The sequence below is a fragment of the Tetrao urogallus genome (assembly GCF_951394365.1).
Source record: "Tetrao urogallus genome assembly, chromosome: 8".
NCBI lineage: Eukaryota > Metazoa > Chordata > Aves > Galliformes > Phasianidae > Tetrao > Tetrao urogallus.
In genome coordinates, this window is record NC_136821.1 from 18539775 (window position 1) to 18560317 (window position 20543).

At 43.1% G+C, this 20543-nt stretch overlaps 2 protein-coding genes across 2 annotated transcripts; one reads left to right on the plus strand and one right to left on the minus strand.

Annotated features, from left to right (window-relative positions):
• Positions 1–10155: 10155 nt before the first annotated feature.
• On the minus strand, positions 10156–16482 carry CFAP210 (cilia and flagella associated protein 210; the record flags this gene model as incomplete). Its single annotated transcript, XM_079539244.1, is given in 10 exon segments — positions 10156–10500; positions 10934–11098; positions 11566–11758; positions 12511–12650; positions 13182–13338; positions 14244–14437; positions 14531–14704; positions 15350–15576; positions 16054–16401; positions 16404–16482. Coding segments are annotated over 10 exon segments (2022 nt in total).
• Positions 16483–16865: 383 nt separating this feature from the next.
• On the plus strand, positions 16866–17600 carry PHOSPHO2 (phosphatase, orphan 2; the record flags this gene model as incomplete). Its single annotated transcript, XM_079538774.1, has 1 exon — positions 16866–17600. The coding sequence occupies one exon, from the start codon at positions 16866–16868 to the stop codon at positions 17598–17600; it is 735 nt and encodes a 244-aa protein (XP_079394900.1).
• Between the last annotated feature and the right edge of the window lie 2943 nt (positions 17601–20543).

Genomic DNA, 20543 nt, shown 5'->3' on the forward strand with positions numbered 1-20543 from the left:
GTCAGGTGCTACTTATTTGGAAGAGAGTATGTAGTAAAAATACTATTATATGAGCAAAAATCTAATGTTGAATTTTATTGGGCCTGCAGTTCTGACACACCCTTCAGTACCTAACAGAATTGTCATTTTCTCTGGATAATGTATTGGCGATGAGAAACCCAGAAGGGAAAAAAATAACTTTAAAAAAATATGATGATGGTTTATTTAATATAGCTGATTGTAACTACTTGATACTATGTTTTAAAGCTGATTTAGATCTTCTAAAAGATTGATTTAATAGATTAAATAGCAGGTTTGAATCATTTACTAGACCATAACAGATGCTTAAATTGCACTGTTGGCAGTGCAAGAGTGTAAGTAGAATGACTAGAGAGTCCAAATTTAGAAACATAGCACAACACATTAAATAGAAGGAATTAAAGAAAGGTATCTTATGCAGTCTTATCATAGCTCTAGCTTTCACTTTAACTGCCTCTGAAGTCTTTTTTTTTTTTTTTTTTTTTTGAGCTATTTAGAAATAAAAGGAAGATTGTCTACCAGAGAAAAAGGTGAACTGCCAGAACAAGAATGGAGATTCAGCAGAGACAAGGATCATTATCAGACAAAGGAAGAAGATTACATGTCTTGAAATGGGAGAGTGTTATAAATATGAAAAAGGTATAAGTAAATAACAAATCTAAAAGAACTTAGTCATTAAAAGAACAAATTCTTTTGAATTGACTAAAACCACCATTAAGTTTTGAAAAAAATTTCACAAGAGTTATATATAGCCAATCTATAGTGGCATCTGAAAGCGTCCATCCTTAATTGCCCTGTGGTGCCAACTCTTCTCTTCAGTAAAAGTTTGTTTCCACTTGGTGTCATCTTCATCCTTCCTCTGAGTTGAGCAGCAGCAGCCTGTAATGTTAGAACTAGAAAACTCTCGCCCAGATCACCACTTGACAGTAAAGAATTGCACAGTGATTAACTTAAATCTACCTAGGATGAGGTATTTTAAAAGTTCCTCTCTTCCATTTTGTGTGAGAATTCAATCAGAGAAGACTACTGCTATAGTCATACAGGCATCAGACTTGTGGTATTGTCCTGAAAAATCACACTTGACCCTGGAGGTAAGCACTTAAAGTGCCAATCTATTTCCACAAAGTTGGGTGACACGTTTGGAAAAAACACAGTTTGCTTTGTCTCAGTCCCTCTAGGCCCTGCATTTCTTAGGTCCTGGCCTTCTCATAAGACCAATACCTGTGACTGTGTCCTATGACATGCATGTGTCCTATGACTTCTGAAGCAAGGCAGCGCACCAGTTGAGAGGGGGCTCTGTTGAGCAAAATCAGTAGTTCGTGTTTAGTAGTCAAGTTATTTCTCAAAGCATCTTCTGATTTGTTAACTATAAATTGCAATTTTAGCTAATAAGCATATGTAGTGACGCTTGGCATCACTCTAGAGATGGTGGTCAGCTAGACCAATCTGCTTTAAATGTGATGATTTCAAAGCCTCCTCAGCTGATAGCTGACCACCATTCTAGTCAAAAAGATCAATTTTTAACCTCTTTCAGCATGAACACACTGTGTCTTTACAGTCAACCTGATCTCCCACATAATAATCTGTTGTATCAATCATCTGACAGTACCAAGAGCTTGGCTCTGCTTTAGCTGTACTACCCTTCCAACAGCTGCAGGCTGCTCCTAGCTCTCTCCTTAGCTTCTTCCTTGCCAGACAGTGAGCTCAACTTTCTCACTGTTTCAGTTTGTTTATCATTTCAGGCTGTTCAATAGCTTTCATCTGCTTTTAATTGCACAGTGAATTGTTCTTTTAATTTCTTCCCAGTCTTCTCTTCTTTCTTTGTGTTCTTCAACATATCAAACATACAAATTACTTTAGTCTTCTGTATTATTATTCTTGCAAGATTTCCATTCTTGCCTTTCAGGTAGGACAACTGTAAAGAACAATTAAATGTTACCATAATGTTTTCTCACTAAAAATCCTAGAACCTCAACTATTTACTTCTTCGTGTTGCTAAAACAACCTCTTTGCTTTTTTTATAGGGATCACTAACTAGAATTAATCATTTAAAACAAGCACACAAAGAATACACATCTTTGGAGGTCAATGCAATATCACTCATTAACGCTTTTTTAATGCTGAAATAAGCAACTGAATCCACATGTAGCCAGTGTGTTTAAAAACTACCCTAGATGCTTATTTCACTATAGATAGTGAAAGGAAGAATTGCTTTCTGGTAGTTGAATTTAGTAGTTCTGTAGACGTTCCAAGGAAAAGGGAATATAAGCCCCATGGAAACACCGTGGATTTCAAATGCACACAATCTACAGAACAGGGCTTTTGATTTTTTTTTTTAAAGCTAAGTAGGAAATGAGGCTGCAATCCACCTTGCTTCTCGTTGCTGTGCAAGTAGACTAAAATCCATTTAACTCACCAGTTGCGCATGGTAGTGAGCATGTGTAAATGTGAACTTGGGTATGCATTTGGAGCATAATCAAGCTCTGCAGACTTCAGCACAACTCTTACTGTAGTCAGTGCTTCTTCTCAAGGTTTCAGCTTCAAAAGGCTTTATTAAAAGTTTCCATTCTTTGCTGAAAAAAGCTTGAAGTAATAAAGAGAGCACTAGCTCAGAGAGAGGGGAAATAAATTTTTCATTAGTGAACTAAAAAAAAAAAAAAAAGTATAAAAGGATTTAGAGACTATTTCAGAAACTAATTGCCATGCCTCTGTCATGCCTTTTTCCCCAAAAGAAAAAGTTTATTTCCAAACAAGTCAATTATTCCAAGATAACTGAAAAGAACTCTATGACTTAGCTGACAGTTCAGCAAGAATACATCTTTCTGTAGATGAGAAGCGAGTTTGAGATAGATCTCTTGGTTGTTCTGGTTGTTCCTACTTACTGTGCTTTTCATATTCCGGAGTAATGATAAACTGGAGCCTTTTGGATGAAAACTTAAGAAGGAAGATATGCTCCAAACAGTGTAATGAGTATTGAGCCATGACCCCAGACTACTGCTGCTTTGGGCAAATGCCCCCAAAATACATGCATCATGAATGTTACGCTCTCAGCAGCAGCTTCTTCATTCCACAACCAGCCCCTTTTGGGCCGCACTGACTAAAGTGGATACAAAGAATCAGCTGTACTTTGCTATGTCCTGCTGTCCAGAAACAGCTCAGCAGCCCATAGCAATACCTGGGACCGTGCTCTGAGTCCTGGCTGGATTCTTGGACAGGGATTTGAGGGGCATGTAAGTCGCAACATTCCTGCCCAATTCCAAGAATTTGCTCAGTGTCTGATCAAGACAGCAGCTCACATACATTTGTCAAGGAAGAATGTGGATAGTGCTACACAAGCCTTATTTTTTTTAATATACTGAATAAATGAACATTTACAGTTAGCAAAAACTAATCTTCAGCTGAGATTTTATGAATTCTTGGTGGATACCTTCCATGTTCCTTTGTAATTTTCTGTTGCAGTAGTTTAGCCACACTGAGGTATCTGAGTTCCAGCAGTATCCTATACTAATTTTGATTAAGAAAGGAAAAAAAAAAAAAAAAAAAAAAAAAAAAAAAAAAAAAAGAGGAATAAAACCTACTTAGGGGGCCTAAATCCGAGCCTTGTTACCACCTTGGATGCTTGGAAGGGAGAATAAAAGTTACATGCATTTGCAACACATTAAGTTACTCACTGTCTTTATCTCTGAAATTTTTGCTCTTAATGAAAAGTGGCTTCTCTCTGAGCATCGTAGTCCAAGTCCGCTTGTTTTTCCTGCTGTTTTTTTGCCTGTTTCTCTGCCTGAGAAACAGAGAATTACGAAGCTTAGTATTTATTTTACAACATAATTAGCTTAAGACGTTTTGCACCTATGTTCAGAATTCTTATCCCATTCATCTTACAAGTTATGAAAAAAGTGCAATAGTGAATTATTAGAAAAACCGACTTGACTTGCACAACACTCTTTGGGAAGAGAAACTTTGCGTGAGCAGCTCCCACACTGGGACACAGACATCACAAGAAACTGAATAATAACATCATTAGCTCAAGGGAAATTCAGTTGCAGAAAGGGGATCTCCATTCCTAAGTGGTGTCTCTTGAGGCCATATTTGCAGCACTGATCTCTTCGCTATCAATAGCCCTTCCTAGTAATCCTCCCTGACCAATACAGGCTGAGGAAGCCCAGAATAAATTTCTGTTCTACTCTAAGATGTGGCTGGTTCCCCAATCCCAACATCTGCAGCGCACCCAGATCACAAACAAAACACATCACACACATATGCCTTCTGTCCCTGCCCTGCAAACAGTATTTAGTGTGGTTGGTATATCTGCATGCTTCTTTCTGAAAGGGCTGGAAGGGTACCACACTTCTATTTACCATTTGCTGGATTCGAAACTTCTGTAGTTCTACATTTGCATCATGCTGTTTGTCTTTCTTAGCTTTTTCCATTTCCAGGTAGATACGATCATCTGTCATCCACTGACTGCGGTCCTTCACACCCTCTGCTTTTTCCTCTCTCTCCTTCTGCAATTTCATCTTTGCCTGCATTTTATAAAATAGAGGCAGTTAACTAAATAATCACCTTGCTAGTTTGAGGAGCCATGTCTTGCAATCAGCCTCTCCAGGCCAGATCCAAAAGCAATAATGATGCAGCCCCACACCAGCACTCTAGTGTGCTGGATCATGGCAGATGCACTCTGGCCAGGCCCAGAGTTTCCGACAGCACCAACAGATGATCCCCAACTCCAGGTGGGAAAGAGGACCCAGAAAGATGGCACCAGCAACACAATCTGTGATCTGGGCCAGGTTTCTCAGCTGCAGTAAGCATGGCTGAGACTGGAAAGTGTTTGCACACATTACCAACAATTACAGAGCTTTCAAACTCAAAGGGATGAATCTGCATGCCACTTGCAGCTTGCTTAAGGTATTAGATGTATAACTGTAGATTGTGAATATAATGAAAACTGCTGACAATACACGTGTATGTTTCACTAACAGCACATTAAAAAACATGTTTCTATGTTCTCAGTACACACCAGAAAAAAGGACAAGAACAGATTAGGTTTTCTTACGTCAGTGACTCTGTATTCAGCAATAGATTCAATGGCAGCCTTTTTTTTAGCTTCTTTCTCTTTGGTTTTCACTTGGTACTCATCTTCTACCTCTGCAGCTGCTCGATCGAGACGATCATCTTCCATCCTCAATGCCTTGGTCATCTGTGCAGTTAGTTTTTTACAAGCTCTGTCCTGATGCTCCTCAATTAGCCTGAAGCACAAAAAAAGCTACCATATCATACCGGAATATCTGATACATGCTTATGCCTTCCAAGGCATTTCTCAGAATAAAATCAGCAGTCCTACTTCTTGTATCTTGTAGGTCTTTTCCAACCTTGGTGATTCCATGATTCCATTTTTCTCTCTTGCCATACAGACCCACCCATTCAGTTCCTTGACCTCCTTTTGCTAACACGGCAAATAAGCGCTCCCTATGTATATATTTATTGTCACGCTAGCTTTTTGTTGCAGTAATTAAATGGATCATACAGTTCACCTAGCACACTGCCAAAACAGGTCAATGCTGGGAGTACTGGCTGAAAGTAGGACGCAGAGGGAACTTGTTGCATTGGCTCAGAAATGTCATATGCTCACAATTAAGCAGGTAAACAATTTCTTTTGTTAGTGTAATAAATATGTTTCTTTATGTGTCTTAGAGAAAGAGACAACATGCTGATGCAGAGATCTGTGGTCTAGGCAACGTGAAGACTTCAGACCGCAGAGCACCAATTACTACTGAAAACAATAAGCATTTCTTCTGAATTTTCCACCTTTTTCCAAGTTTTAATTACTGAAAAGTGCTTGTACCACACACGTGATTTTGGTGGCATAAGAATTCAGAATAATGTTTGTCACAAAATTAAGTTGGAGCTTTGAAGAACACGAAGAACTCTAGCCCTCAACCTACCTGCTGGTCTCTGCATCTTTCTCTCTTCTCAGATCAGCCATCAGTTCTTTTTCTTTAACATAAGCCCTAATTTGATCATCCTCTTTGTCTTCTTTTTGTTTCTCTTCACTTTTAATTTTTTCTTGTTCAGCTACATGCTCCTGTTTAAACGGAAAAGAACTTTTATTTTAATGCAGAATGAGACTTCTGAAATATTTAATAGGAAAAGAAAAATCCAGTAGAGCCTTCACATCTAGTCCATAATTAGAGCTCTTTGTAACAGTGGAGAAGGTATAGAACATAGGAACAGATGGAAGAGAACACTCAGGACCTAACTATCACAGACTACCATGGAAGTAAAGTTAGTATGCAGTCACAGTCCCCAGTACAATGTCCTTCAGTTAAATTTTCCTTTGCTTTCTTACTGCCCACAAGAAAGGCACTGTATCTGTTTGAAGGATACAAAAAGTAACTCTGTAAAATTGTGAAAGTGTAAAGCACAAAGTATTTTGTAGTCACCTAGAAATGGCAATTAGTATATAATACTGTTCTCACACATGCAAGGTTGAAGGCAAATGGAGGACTAGAAGGAATATAGGAAGGAGGAGAAAAGGCATACAGGGTTTCAGTGGAGTTCTCTCCTTGTACTGTCTCATTTGGCAATGAATCAATCCACCTCTGCCTCCTTGTTTAAGCAAGCACTGAGGTTCACGTAAGATGTGTGGAGGGGAGAACAGCAGGTATGTTAAGTAATTTTAATAGACTTTTTATAAGGGCATGTAGTGACAGAAGGGGAAACAATTTAAAACTGGAAGAGGGTAGATTCAGACGAGATATTAGGAAGAAATTATTTACTGTGAGGGTGGTGAGACACTGGAACAGGTTGCCCAGAGAGGCTGTGAATGCCCCCTCACTGGAAGCAGTCAAGGCCAGGCTGGATGGGGCTTTGAGCAATCTGGTTTGCTCAAATGATGGTTTAGTAGCTTGTGGCACTGATAGGAATGGGAGGGTGGTTGGACTGGATGATCTTGCAGGTCGTTTCCAGCCTTGTGATTCTGTGATTCTGTGGTCTGGAGGGAGGTGCATCTGCCTATAGCAGGGTGATTGAAACTAGAAGATCTTCAGGGTCCCTTCCAACCATTCTATGATTTCCTAAACAACTCTAGTCACAAGGGGAAAGACAACTTATAAAGGTATTTTCACGTTCACAGACCCAGCCTACTCCCCTCTTTGTAAGAAAGAGCAACAGGCTTAAAACAGGCTTAAATCCAGTTCTCAAGTCAGGGCTATTCTTCAGTGCTTACACGAGTGTTTTCCATTACAGACCAGTCAAAACTCTGGGTGTCACACTGCAGCTTTCAAGGGGCCCTTCTCAAAAGAGGACAGGAACAACACTGCCTGCAACTGGCAAGGCAGAGGAGTATGACCCAGCATTACTGAAGCTGTCAGCAAACCTGCTGCCAAGAGACCCATTTATTCATGGTCCTAATACAAGTGCTTCATGGTGAAGCATGTAATGAACTCTCTCCTTCTGTTACTTACATGATACTGCCTCTGGCGTTCACATTTCTCCCCCTGTTCCTTTTCTTTTCCTCTCTGAATTTCCAGTTGGTACAACTGGCTCAGCCTTTGTATTTTTTCACCTTCTCTTTTGTTTTCCTGCTTGACCAGGTCTGCCTGATGCTTGTGCTCCTCTATTCTGAAACAGAAAAGGAAGGAAATAGATGGCCCTGGGACTTCATGACATAGGGAACGGACTGGAATACCGCACATCTACAAGTACTTGAACACTAAACAATCTGATACTTTGAAGTGAAAGCAGAACATCAGATCAAAATAGAATCATGTTTTTTAAAACAGTAGCTACAAATCCATTGGCCAAAGCTGAGTTCCATCACATACAGTAAGTATAGGAATTTCCTGATTAAGTTAATACTAGCAAAAGCAAACATGACCTGTATATGGACTTGAATAACAGCCTGCATTTGAGTCACTTGTTTAACAGCCGGCCCGCTCCACGTACAAGTTCGGCTTTTGTCCGAGCGCAGCCTTCCGAGCAGCGCTACAGCGCGAGCGGAGGCACGGAACAGTCATCAGCCCGTCCCCGTCAGACAGACCTATGAATCACCGCGGGGAAACGGCAAGAACGACAAGTTTTGCCCCAGGGAGGCAAGCCGCTTGCCTCAGCACCAGAACACAGCTCCCCTTGTTTAGCTCCCCACCAACAAGAGGCGTTTCTGAAGCCGCAGAACTGACTTCAAAAAGGCACGAGAGGCCGAGCAGCGCTTACGCGCCGGCCGCTTCGAGTGGACGCGGTCCCTCCGCCCAGCGCGGCACCGCCGTGCCGATGCCGGGCAGCTCAGGACACACTCGGCCCGCAGGCGCTGTGCTGACAGCCCCGGCAGGCTTTTCGACCCCAGCCCCGCTCCGGGAGCCGCGAGGTCCCGACTCACTGCGCCAGCTGCTCTCTGGCCACCGCCCGGCGCTCCATGTAGCGGCCGTGTTCCCGCTCCGCCTCCCGCTGCTCGGCGCCCGGCTTCTGGTGCTCCATCGGTAGCTTCCGCCGAGAGCCAGAAAATCGGCTTTCCGGATCTCCACCGGCGGCGACCGCTGTCCCGGCACGCCCGCCCTCTTTGTTTCCAGAGCGGGAGCGCCTCAGCCCCGCGCGGCCCTGAGGCGGAGAGCAGTACTAGGAGCAGAGCAGCAGCGACAGGACAACAATAAGGAAGAGATGGGAACGCCCCGGCTCCGATGGCGGCTCGGCACGGCCCCGCCCCGGCGCGCTGCTGGCGGGCCCCAAGGGCCGCGTGTGGCGGGAGCCGCCCTGCCGGGCCGCGGCGCGTTGCCTGTGTACGCTGTGTCCCTGCACGGCGGGCCTCGGCTGCGCGGGAGCGGAGCGACTGCGTTCGACTTCCCTTCTCCTGCCTGGAAGACGCTCCTCGAGGGGGCAATTGCTGCCGTTCGGAAGGAACGTGCCCACTCTCTACGCAGCAGAGATAAGGGGAGCTGTGGTCGCGCGGGGGGCCGCCCTCTGGTGTCAGGCCCTGTGCTGTATGTCAGAGCATTTTGCTATCAGGAGCCGGGCTCAGAACGTTGATGACACAAAGACCCGTTTTCCAAATATTACCAATCATCCTTTTTGTGAAACTTCCTAACTTTCTTAGCACTTGTGTTAACTAATGCCCTGGCTGAGAGAGATGGGCAGCTCGGGGTTGGAACAGAAAGATGTGTGCAGCTAAGCTAAGCTTCAGGTTCCTTGGGCTGTAGTTCTGATGGACCCCAAAGTGGGAATGTCCTGCTCAGAGCCCAGAATATTGCAGAGGAAGTTACACGAAATTCTAACTCTGTCCATGTCGCATGAAACACGATGGAAACATTTCAGCAAAGAGACAGATCTCAAGGACTGAGATGTATGTGTGGCTTTGTGCAACAGAGTAAGCTCTAAAGAGTTCTGTGCTTCCTGAGAAACAATTTTAGATCTGAATTTGCCTACTGCAGATTGCATGTTATTCTTTTTGCAAGAACCACCAAACTGTGTTGTTTCTTACTGCCGTGGTATTTTTGTCATAGCTATTTACAGCAACATTGGGACTTACTTGCCTTTTGGATAAGCACATTTGTCTGTGACCAGCTTACATCCTTACTTCTACGTAACTAATTTACAGCAAAGCATTAATTTTATAGAGACAGTTGCAAAGCACTACAGAAACTGCAGTAACGTAAGTACTCTGACTTTTGTGTGCATTCCTGCCCTGTAAATTCTGTTTTGTTTTGTTTTGTTTTTGTTATGGAGAATACTGAATAATGAAATAGGCTAGTGAGCACTGTAACTTTTTGCAGCTTTTTTTGGTGTTGGGAATCTGTATCACACACATATATCCTGCAGAACTGAAAAACATGGGACAATGCATTTCTAGAAAAATAATGAAAAAGGAACAGTAGTAGCGAGCCTTTGGCTGGAATGGGTAATGTTGATGGTCAAAATTATATATAATGCATTCTTATAGCCAGTTATTATATGAAACCATAACTCTGTTCACATCGCGTAAAATGTGATGGAAACATTTCAGCAAAGAAACAGCTTACAACTTCCATAAAATACAAGTTGGTGTTTTTTTAGAACATAATTCTATGGAATTTATTTTTTCAAATGGACTTTCAGATTCATAACATATATTTAATGTAGATCCATTTATAGTTTTGACTGAAGATTCAAGGTTCAAGAAATTGGGGTTTTGTTTGGTTGGTTGGTTTTTAACCACTTAAGTTCTTCAGCAGTAGCACTGCTACAACAAGGTAATTGGGTCTCAGCAACATCCTGTGCTTGAAAACCAGGATTTGTTCCCTCACTTCCTCTGGAAAATGGGCCACTTCCAAGGCCTCTTATTTCTTTGGAGGCTTTCAGGAGAGGATAGAGATGATGTGTCGTCATGGACTCTGATTCAATTACTTGCTTTGCATATTTCTGAAATTCATGTTCTTTATGGAGCGCAATAAGCTCATTGTGAGCATTGTAGTCCAAGTCTGCTTGCTTCTCCTGCTGTTCTTTTGCCTTCTTTTCTGCCTGAGGAAGAAAAAGAAATAAAAAAGGGAATAACAAAGCTTAGTATTTCTTTCACAACATAATTGTCTGTTAAAATTTAGAGAGGGTAAGCTTACAGGAGATTGGAGGTGACGTTACCATGCTTGTCAGATATCACTCCTCCCCAGTTCATTCCCAGCTCACCCCACCATAGGAAAGTGTACACTGAATAGCTGAATAAACGTCAGCATTCACTGCTGTTCCTTGGGGATCTGCCCAGAAGATACAAGGGGACAGCAGCCATACATAACAACACAGGACAGGAAGTGATGTGTCATTGCAAACCAGCTTTCACTCATGCACCACTCCTTGACAGGAAAGGGTTTGTATGGGTGACTCCCACACTGACTAGCACTGTCAGTTAGGTTCATGCTCCTTTTTGAAGGCGCTGGAAGGGTATGACACTTCCATTTACCATTTGCTGGATCTGAATTTTCCGTACTTCTATGTTTGCATCACGTTGTCTTTGTTTCTTGGCTTTTTCTGTTTCCAGATAGATCTGATTCTTTTCCACTAATGCTTGAAGTTCTTTTTTACTTTCTGCTTTTTCCTCTCTCTCCTTTTCCAATTTCATCTTGACCTGCATTTTATAAAATAGAAGGAGTTAACCAAACAGTTACCCTGCTAGTTTGAGGAGCCATGCCTTTCAATCAGCCATTCTCCAGGCCAGATCCCGAAGCAGTAACAATGCAGTCTCACACCAGTGCTCTGATGTGCTGGATGATGGCAGCTGCGCTCTGTCCAGGTGCAGTTTCTGGCAGCACTGACAGGCTCCTCAGCTGCAGGAAGCAGGGCTGAGACTGAGAAGTGTTTGCACAAATTACTAACAATTACAGAGCTTTCAAACTCGAACGGATGAACTCAGGTACCTTGTGGCTTGCTTAAGGTGTTAGATGTGTAACTGTAAATTGTAAATATGCAAGGCAGCCACTGAGAACTTGTGGGTATGTCTCACTAACAGTTAGCATGCTAAAAACCATAGTATTCCTAGAAGGTATTCCTACGTACATGCCACAAAGAGGGAGGAGAACAGGTTAGATTTCTTACCACAATGGCTCTGTGTTCAGCAATAGACTCAATGGCAGCCTTTTTTTTTGCTTCCTTCTCTTTCTGTTCTTTTTCTTGTGCAGCTTCTTTTTTTGCAATGTCTCTAGCAATACGCTCATCTTCCATCTTCATTACTTCACTCATTTGGGCAGCTAATTGCCCAACAATTTTATCCCGGCGTTCCTGTGTTATTCTGCAGAGGAACATAAGTATTCATAACATATGCACCCAGTCTACATGAAGCACTGCTTCTACCAAACCCCACCCATTCCACTTCTTCATCTCCTTGTATTCCTCCTGTCATATTTTTTTTAAATTATCTGATTTAGCAAGTAAGTGTTCCCCATAATTTTGTAACACGATTTTTTGTTGCAGTGAAATGCTGTATCATTCGGAGTCTGCCTGGAATCTTGCTATTAGGAGGGACTTGTAGAAAGTATTGGCCAGAAATAGGAACAGTTAGATTCGTATCACTGGCATATTCATGCTGTACTTTCAGTGTTAAATAGGTAGACCTTGCTAATAGCATTATTAATAAAGTAATTTAATTAATTAATATAGGTGCCTTGCTAAGAAGTAGAACTATTTTTCTTGATCTATCTCAGAGAAGTATAGCTTATGCCCCAAAATACTTTTAACTATGATTCTAGTTGTCTTTAATTGCTGAGAGGGTAAAGGCTTGTCAGGACTTGTAGAAAATCACTGTTCCCAACACACTGGAGTAGAACTTTGCACTTTTGTAAATCTTTGTGCTTTGAGGAGTGAGGAGATCTATTACTAATTATGTTGTGAAAGAACTTCCTTTTTGTCCTGAATTCTCTGTATCCCATTGAGTAGAATTTAATTACAGAATAGTTGTGGGTTTTGTTATGTCATCCGTCTGAAATATTTGAATAAGAAAAGTGTGCAGTTTAGATACATTTTATAAGCTAGCTTTGAACCTACCTACGCATTTCAGCTTCTTTCTTTTTCATCAGCTTGGCAATAGTTTGCTTTGCTTTGAAATGAGCTCTAATCCGATCGTCTTCTTCCATTTGCTTTTGTTCCTCCACTGCTTTGATAATTTTCTGGTTAGCTACATGTTCCTGCATAGGCAAAATGATCCTGATATAATATGAAATTTAGAAAATCTAGGCCTGGATTAGCAACTCCCTTTCTTCATGTTTCTTTCAAAGAGAATGGAGAGGAAAGGGATTCTTATTGCTTCCTCATCTGGTTTGAGCATGCATGAAGGGGAGGTGGTAGAAGAGAAAGAAGGGGAATCAAGCATCAGACATGGGTTGGAGCTGCTTCTGCCAACCCATTACTGTGCAAAGCAGGGAGCATTATCCCTTGCTCCCATCCACACACATGGGAGAAGGGAATGCTGAAAGGAATGGGACTGTGCAAACCCCTCCAATTATTTTCATATTCACAAACTACAATTATTCCCCTTTCCTATCAAAGAAAAATGGGCATAAAACTGGGCAGGTACATGGTACATGGCATACTGAAGCTATCAGCAAACCTCCTGTTGCCAGTAGGCCCGTTAAGCTATAGTAATTAACATTACTGTTTCACTCCAGACAGCCAAAACAAAGTGAACATTTTGAACTCTTTGCTTTCCTGTTACTTACACGATACAACCTCTGGCGTTCAACTTTTTCCTCCCGTTCCTTTTCCATCTTTCTCAGAAGTTCTAATTGGTACAATTGGCTCAGTCTCTGTATTTCTTCTCCTTCTCTTTTGTCTTCTAGCTTGGCAAGATCTGCTTGATGCTTGTGCTCCTTTATTCTGAAATAAAAAAAGTGGAATTTAAGGGTTAAGGGGCAATACGAAGTAATGAACAGATAGGGATTCTGCATGTCTACAGGTACTTTAACACTTAAATATCTGGTATTTTGAAGAGAAGGTGGGTAGAATGTCTGAGGTAAAAACCAGCATCATTGTAGAGGTAGCTCTTCAGTAATCTGACCAGAAATTAGCTACATAGTATATGCAGATATACTGCAGATGACTGGTAACAAGATTGAGCTGGACAACTCATGAGCACCTCTGCATCCATTACATTTTGCCATATCTCTGCAGCAGCTTCAGTGAGCAAGATTTCCCCAGTAAGTCCCACCATACCCACATTTCTCTGTGTGGACACGCAGGCAACAGCTTAAACCAGTAGTATTCTTCCAGACCTAGGATTCTTGAGACCAGACTTTAAACCTACCACCTGCATCAGGGAATTTGATTCCTTCTGTCAGCCACCAGTTCTGTAATTGTCACCTGCATTGGTGACTCCCCCATAAATGCTTGGGAATAGCTGAAAGAATGGAGGTAGCAGTGATGAGTTCTCTAGATGCATTATCTGGTAGCTGATTATGGCCAATGCAACAGTCTGATCTAATTTCTTCTTTTTCTGGAATCAAAATTGATTTAGAATACACTGTCAGGAACAAAATTGAAATAGTGATGTGGTTAAAACCTATTGCTGCCTACTGGAAGTGATTTCACATGCAGACTGTTGGCAACTTTACCACACTGCTTCTCCTTCTTGTGCAAGGTCTTTTGTTTGGATTATTCTTTTTAAAATGTCACATTTCTGAGACAAATGATTATTAACTCTCTGTAGAAACCTTATAGAGTGTATTTGTGAGAAGAGAGTCTAAATAATTAATCCAAAACAATCCTACTTTACTGTTACTTACTGTTCCAGCTGATCTCTGCATAGTGCCAGTCGATTCATATAACGTTGATGTACCTTTTCTTCCTCTCTGAGAATAGCTTCTTTACATTTACGTTCTATTTCTTCTTCCTTCTTTTTGTTAACATCGGACTTTAACTTCTTAAATTCAATTTGAGCATCCCTTTCCTTTAGGACCTCAGCAAGTAGAAGGGCACTCTGCAAGAGAACAATTTTAGTAATTTGCATGTCCAAAGTGTTTAAAGAAACTCAATATGATTTGAATGGAAAAATTGTAAATTGTCAACAGACATGCAACCCTTTCACTCTTTCGTTCTGGTGGTACAGATAAGTTTTTGCTTTATTGATGGTCTCCTTCCATTTTGCTGCTTGGAATTCTGCTTCTTCCAAATCAAGTAACTTTCTTTCTTCCTCTTGCTTTTCTTCACGTAGTTTTTTGGCTTTCAGTTTTCTTTGTGCCTGGCCCTACAATGCAGGTAAAAATTCACCTTCTTATAAACCACATTTAAAAATTGTGGATTAAATATAAACCATTCTGAAGATAGCACACTCCATGATTTTTTTTTTTTTTTCTCTTGCGTTTCAGGTTTGGCAATTAAACTATTTATGCTGAGCTTAGTTAAAATACATGTTTAAAAGCAAATGTTAAACCCAGGGATTACACCTGTAAATACTATTGCATTTTAGAGTCACAGAATCACAATGCACAGAGCAGAGGGACAAATCACCTCCCTCACCCTGCTGGCCACGATTTTCTTGATGCAGCCTGGGATACAGTGGGCTTTCTGGGCCATGATGGCACATTGCTGGCTTGTGCCCTGCTTGCCATCCACCAGTACCCGCAAGTCCTTTTCGGCAGAGCTGTGCTCTGTCCTTACGTCCCCCACTTTGCATTGTTAATGGGGGTTGCTACAACCCCTGTGTGAGACCTTGCACTTGGATTTGTTGAACCTCACGAGGTCTGTCTGGGCCCTCTGCTCCAGCCTGTCTATGTCTCTCTGGATGGCATCCCGTCCCTTGGGCACGTTGATCACACCACACAGCTTGGCTCTTCTCTTTTTGGGTACATGAAAACAACTTGCCTAGTCTAGAAACGCATGCAGTGCTTACCATAATGGTGTTTGTCCAGTCTTTGACAGCTGCTTTGGAGCGTAAGTGCATTTCTTGTCGTTCTTTTTGCTCCGCGAGGATGCGTGCTGCCTCTCTGCTCATGCTGCCGAGGCCATCCTGCATCCTTTCCCACTCTGCTCTTGGCAATACAATTACTTGACAGAGATCTACTTCGTTTGGAAGAAAACATCCATCTAGAATGTTATTTGCTTCAAATCCATGTGATGCTGCATAGAGGGGGGAATAAAATACTGATGTTATTTGGAGTCAGAAAATCCTGAATTCAAACCTGTGTCAGCGTTTGAATTCGTGCACGGTAGCGACAGCAAGCGCTGTTCACGGTCGTTCTCCCCACCTCGGCACCCTGGAGCCAGCACAGAGCGCCTGGTCTCGCGTTCTGACCATAGAGGTGTTGGTGCTCAGGCTGCGGCACTGCTCACACGTCCCACGGCCGTCTGTGTGCGCAGGTTTGACCTGTGGTACCTGGCAGTTTGGGAAGGCCCTTGGACGTGGGTCAGAGAGCAGACGGGACCGGACAGCGCTCCGGGGAGGGAGGGAGGAACGCCGGGGAGGCTGTAACGCACGGTGCGCACCGGCTGTGCCTTGCCGCCCTCGTCCCGTGCGCTCGTACGTCCTAAGGACGCTGGTGGGAGCCGCCCGCCGGGGACACCCCCCAGGGTCACGGGGAGCGGCTCTGCCCGCACCCGCGAGGCTCCACTCACGCGCCAGCCGCCGCCTCCGGCGCGTCAGCCTCGTCCCCGCCGCCATGGCCGACGGCCGCGGCGCCGTGTGTGCGCCACGTTGCCGGGCAACCCCGCCGGGGCCACGTGATGGTGCGGAGCGGAGGCGGGCGGCGCGAGCCGGAAGTGGCGATCGGTGCTGCCGGCGGTGCCGCTCCCGGCTCTCGGCGTCCTGTCGTCCTGCGGGCCCCCGGGCGCCGCCGCCGCCGCCGCTTTCGGCCCGGGCACGGCGGCAGGCAGGGGCTCGGTGAGGCCCGTGAGGTGCGTCCTGCCGGGGCGCGGAGCTGTCGCGGGGGCTGCGCGGGCTGAGGAGGTTCCTTGCGTTTGGCGTGTCCTCGCCGCCCGCTGCTCGGTGTTTCGCTCGCCAAATGTCTCCGAACTCTGTGGCGCCATCTGAGTGTCCCTCTAGGTGCTGGAGAATCCCGGTTTGTGTGCCCTGGGAGTGCTGGCGGGGAAGTGTGCAACCGTTGCTGCGGTGCGAGGCCCGCGGCTGGAGCTGCAGCTCCCGCTGGGCGCAGTCCGGGGCTGCGGCGGGCGGAGGTTTGGCACGGGCTGCAGCTCTGACCTTCCCACACTGCTGTTTTTAGCCTCAGCGTTACTTTTCCCATAGTTGTAGTGGCCATAAATAGCTTTTTCTGTTCAGATATTTGTCTTTCTTACTTTTTTTTTTTTTTTTTTCTCCTGAGCGCAGAACCAGGGTAACATTTCAGTAGTTTCATTTATGTAAATATTTTTTTCCTCCTTTTGTTTGTTTTGGGACCCATTCATGGACAGCTATGAAATTTCTGTTGGTTTTTGATTTTGACCATACAATCGTAGATGAAAATAGCGACACCTGGATTGTGAGATGTGCCCCTGACAAAAAGCTTCCCAATGAGTTACGGAACTCCTACCGGCCAGGACACTGGACAGAATACATGGGCAGAGTCTTTGTCTACTTGGGGGACAGTGGCGTCCGAGAAGATGACATGAAAAGAACCATGACAACAATTCCTTTCACTGCGGGCATGGTCGATCTTCTGGGGTTTATTGGCAAGAACAAAGAGTTTTTCGACTGCATCATTGTTTCAGATTCTAACACAGTATTTATTGACTGGATTTTAAAAGCTGCTGATTTCCATGATGTGTTTGATGAAGTGTTTACAAACCCAGCAGTGTTCAGCAGTACTGGCTACCTGACCGTGCAGAACTTTCATGCCCACCATTGTCCAAAGTGCCCTAAAAACCTTTGCAAAAGGACAGTTTTAAAAGAGTTTCTAGATAAACAGGTGGAGAGAGGAGTGAGTTATACGCAGATAACCTATATAGGTGATGGTGGGAATGACTTGTGCCCTGTGATGTTTCTGAAGAAGGGTGATGTTGCTATGCCCAGGCATGGGTATACCCTAGAGAAAAAGATTTCTCAGCTCTCTCGAGATTTCTGTCCCATAGAGTGTTCTGTTCTGGTTTGGTCATCTGCTGTTGAAATTATGTCTTATCTGAAGCTGCTTATAAAAGAACATTTGAAGTGATAAAAGGAAACTGATTTATCCTTTTTTCTTCCTGGGTGAGAAATGCTGAATGCACATGGAAACACAACATTATGGAACTGGGATATTAGCTGAACTTATGTTGTTCAAACATAATATAAAATTGTATTTTCAGTTTTGTCAGTAGTGGGAAAGTGGTGTTAAAATGGCTTTCAGGCGTAGTGTGCATGTGGGGGGGAGGGGGCTGCGTAAGGAATTGCCAATTCCTTTTGTCTTCTCCATCCTGAGCCTTTACCAGCAACCAAAGTGATGTTCCATGTGCTGTGGGGAAGGAGTAAGATTAGTGCACAAAAGAATAATTATTTTAAAGAATTTATATGCTTTACTTACCAGGAAGGTGATTCTGGAACTTCTGGCTTTGAATACTTTTTTTAAAATCGGGGATAAATGTTTAATTTGTAAATGATTTGGTATGTCTCTAATCCTGTTTGATCTGAAGATGCATTTATATTTTTAATATACTGAATATTTTCCAAACTAAATTCCTTTTTAATAGTTTGTATTAAAGACAATAAAAATTACAGTCACTGAGAAGAGCAGTGCCTGATTTTGTAAGGTATTCTGTAGTGCATTCCGTTCCTGTAAGGGCCTGGAGTGGCTTAACACAAGTGTGGGTGTCAGTCTGCAGAATACCAGTCTTTTGGTCAGTTCTCTCTTGAAGCACAGGAGGAATGTTGTCACTTTGCATTGTTGCCACTCGGTACAGAGCCTGTGCTGTCAGCTGGGACTCAGCCTGCTGCTTTTTCTGCTGCCCACAGAATGCTGTGCGTGTCCCTATGCGTTCTTGTACCAGTTTCACTTATTCACTCTTGTCTATGTGCATCCTGTAATCCTCTCCTACAAGCTGAAAAGGAACATCTGTGTCTGTTTTAACTGTGTAACAAAATTTGCCTGTGTTTGAATAAGGAATCATTTGTGAGCATGTAGTGAGCATGTTTCTCACTCGTGGTGAGACGAACCATAAGACTTGTACTATGCACGCACAGGCACTTCAGTCTCATTAAAGTTGAATGATCTGTCTTCATGCCAAATGTTTGCTTTCTGACAGTCTCCCCAGAGGTCCCAAGTTGTGCTAAAGTCTGCTGTTGAACTGTTGTCTGTTTTAGCTTTTATATGCCTTAGCTTAGAATTCTGCCTAACCTGCAGCGGTATGGCTGCAAGTGTCAGATATGTGGCTCAGCAGCCTGCAGTTGATGTAGATGTCTTCTGCATTGTCTTTGGGTGTTGTTTTCATTTTCTTACTGGCATTTAATGTTGTTATTACTCACTTTTTTTTTTTTTTTTTTTTAAGTTGAGAGTTTTTAAGAATGGTTTCCCCTGTTTTAAGTCCAGTAATGTATAAATGAAGATTTTCTTCAAGTACTGCTTTGTAAATAGTCTGGCTTTTAGCTCTTCATCTGTTTTAACTAATTACAGAAGTTTGCTTTGAACAGTTTGTTGACTGAGGTGTCCCAGATGATACATACAGGTTCTCAGGAGCATGGCTTTAATGATGGGTAGTTGATAGCTGTCTGAGTTGTACTGGGAAGTTTGCCCTGTTGTATTGTGCATGGGCACAGAGACAGCATCTCACTAACTGAAGGTTTCAAGCTGTTTGAGTTTGCTGATTTGTAGCCTGTACGAGAAATAGTGATAAACGTTGTGTGGTGTTGTGTGGTGTTGCATGTTTTTTTTGTGTTTTTTTTTTTCTTCCCTCCGAAGTCGTGATCTCCTTCATTCTAGGTATGCTGCTAAGGGTTGCAGATATTGTGCTTTCCATATCTTGGTTGTAAAGCAGCTTGCTTTCAGCTTGTCCCCAGATCTCACTGCTTATTTAAAAAACAGAGTGCAAACCCAACCACCTGGTATATAAATAAGTACTCATCTTTCACTTCCACTTACGTTTGTTATTCTTTTAGCCTTAGAAACCTCATGTTGTAGTTCGCTCTGTTGCTGATTCCTTCAGCAAGAAATTCACCTTCATACTGAAATAATTTTTTTGGTTGTTTTTAAGAGTAGAGAAGCAGGAGATGAGAAGAAATGAAGCAACTAATTGAAAAGATTTGCAATTATGATCCAATCACTTCTAGTAGAGTGTAGAGCCAATGCTATTTTCTGGGCAAAGTGCATATTGGAGACAGAAAGAACTTGTCCATTCCGGTAGGTAAGCCATTAAGCAATTAATGAGGTCCTCCCCCTCTGCCCTCCCTGCTCCCATTTTAATAAAAGAGATCACTTTTCTGTAGCACCGCAGTTACCAAACTTTTCCACTTTTGAGTATAAGGGGGGGAGATGAGTATCTCCAGATTGTGAAGTCAGCTTTAGCTGGTAGCAGCCAGGAAGGCAAGGGGAGGGCAGAGCAGGTCCTTGACGGGGCACTGGTTCAGTGTAGGTTGTTACTGACGTGACTGCTGGCTGTTTAAACAACGTGCTCTGTGAAAGGGAGGTGTCAACTTCTGAGGAAGTGCTGAGATGTTACAGAATATGTAATGGGAGGCTCTTGTGTATATGGAAATTTTCTGTATGGTGACAGGCCTGCTACCACACACCAGTTAGTATGGGGAGTACTGAGCTGAAATCCTATACCCTGACCTTATATGCTAGGAGGCTGGCCAAGAGCTGGGAGAAGTTCCTGCTTATCCATAGGCAGCTGGTGAAATGGAAAGTGAAAAACAGCAGCAAAACAAACTTGTTGGCATGGGGACGTATAAACAGAGTTGGGACCCTACATGGGAATGCTCCAGAGAAAGAAGAGGAGTGAGCAATGTAGCTGTGGGACAGCCGCTGGTGAGAGCAGCTGGGCTGCAGTAATTTTTGGGCTGCACCGCACCACATAACTCAGATTTCTTGGGCTGACAATACATCAGAAGTGGCTGAAAAAAACTGAAGGCAAAGATATGTGAAGAATTTGCGAGGTATTTTTGGATCAGCTTGTTCACATCTTGT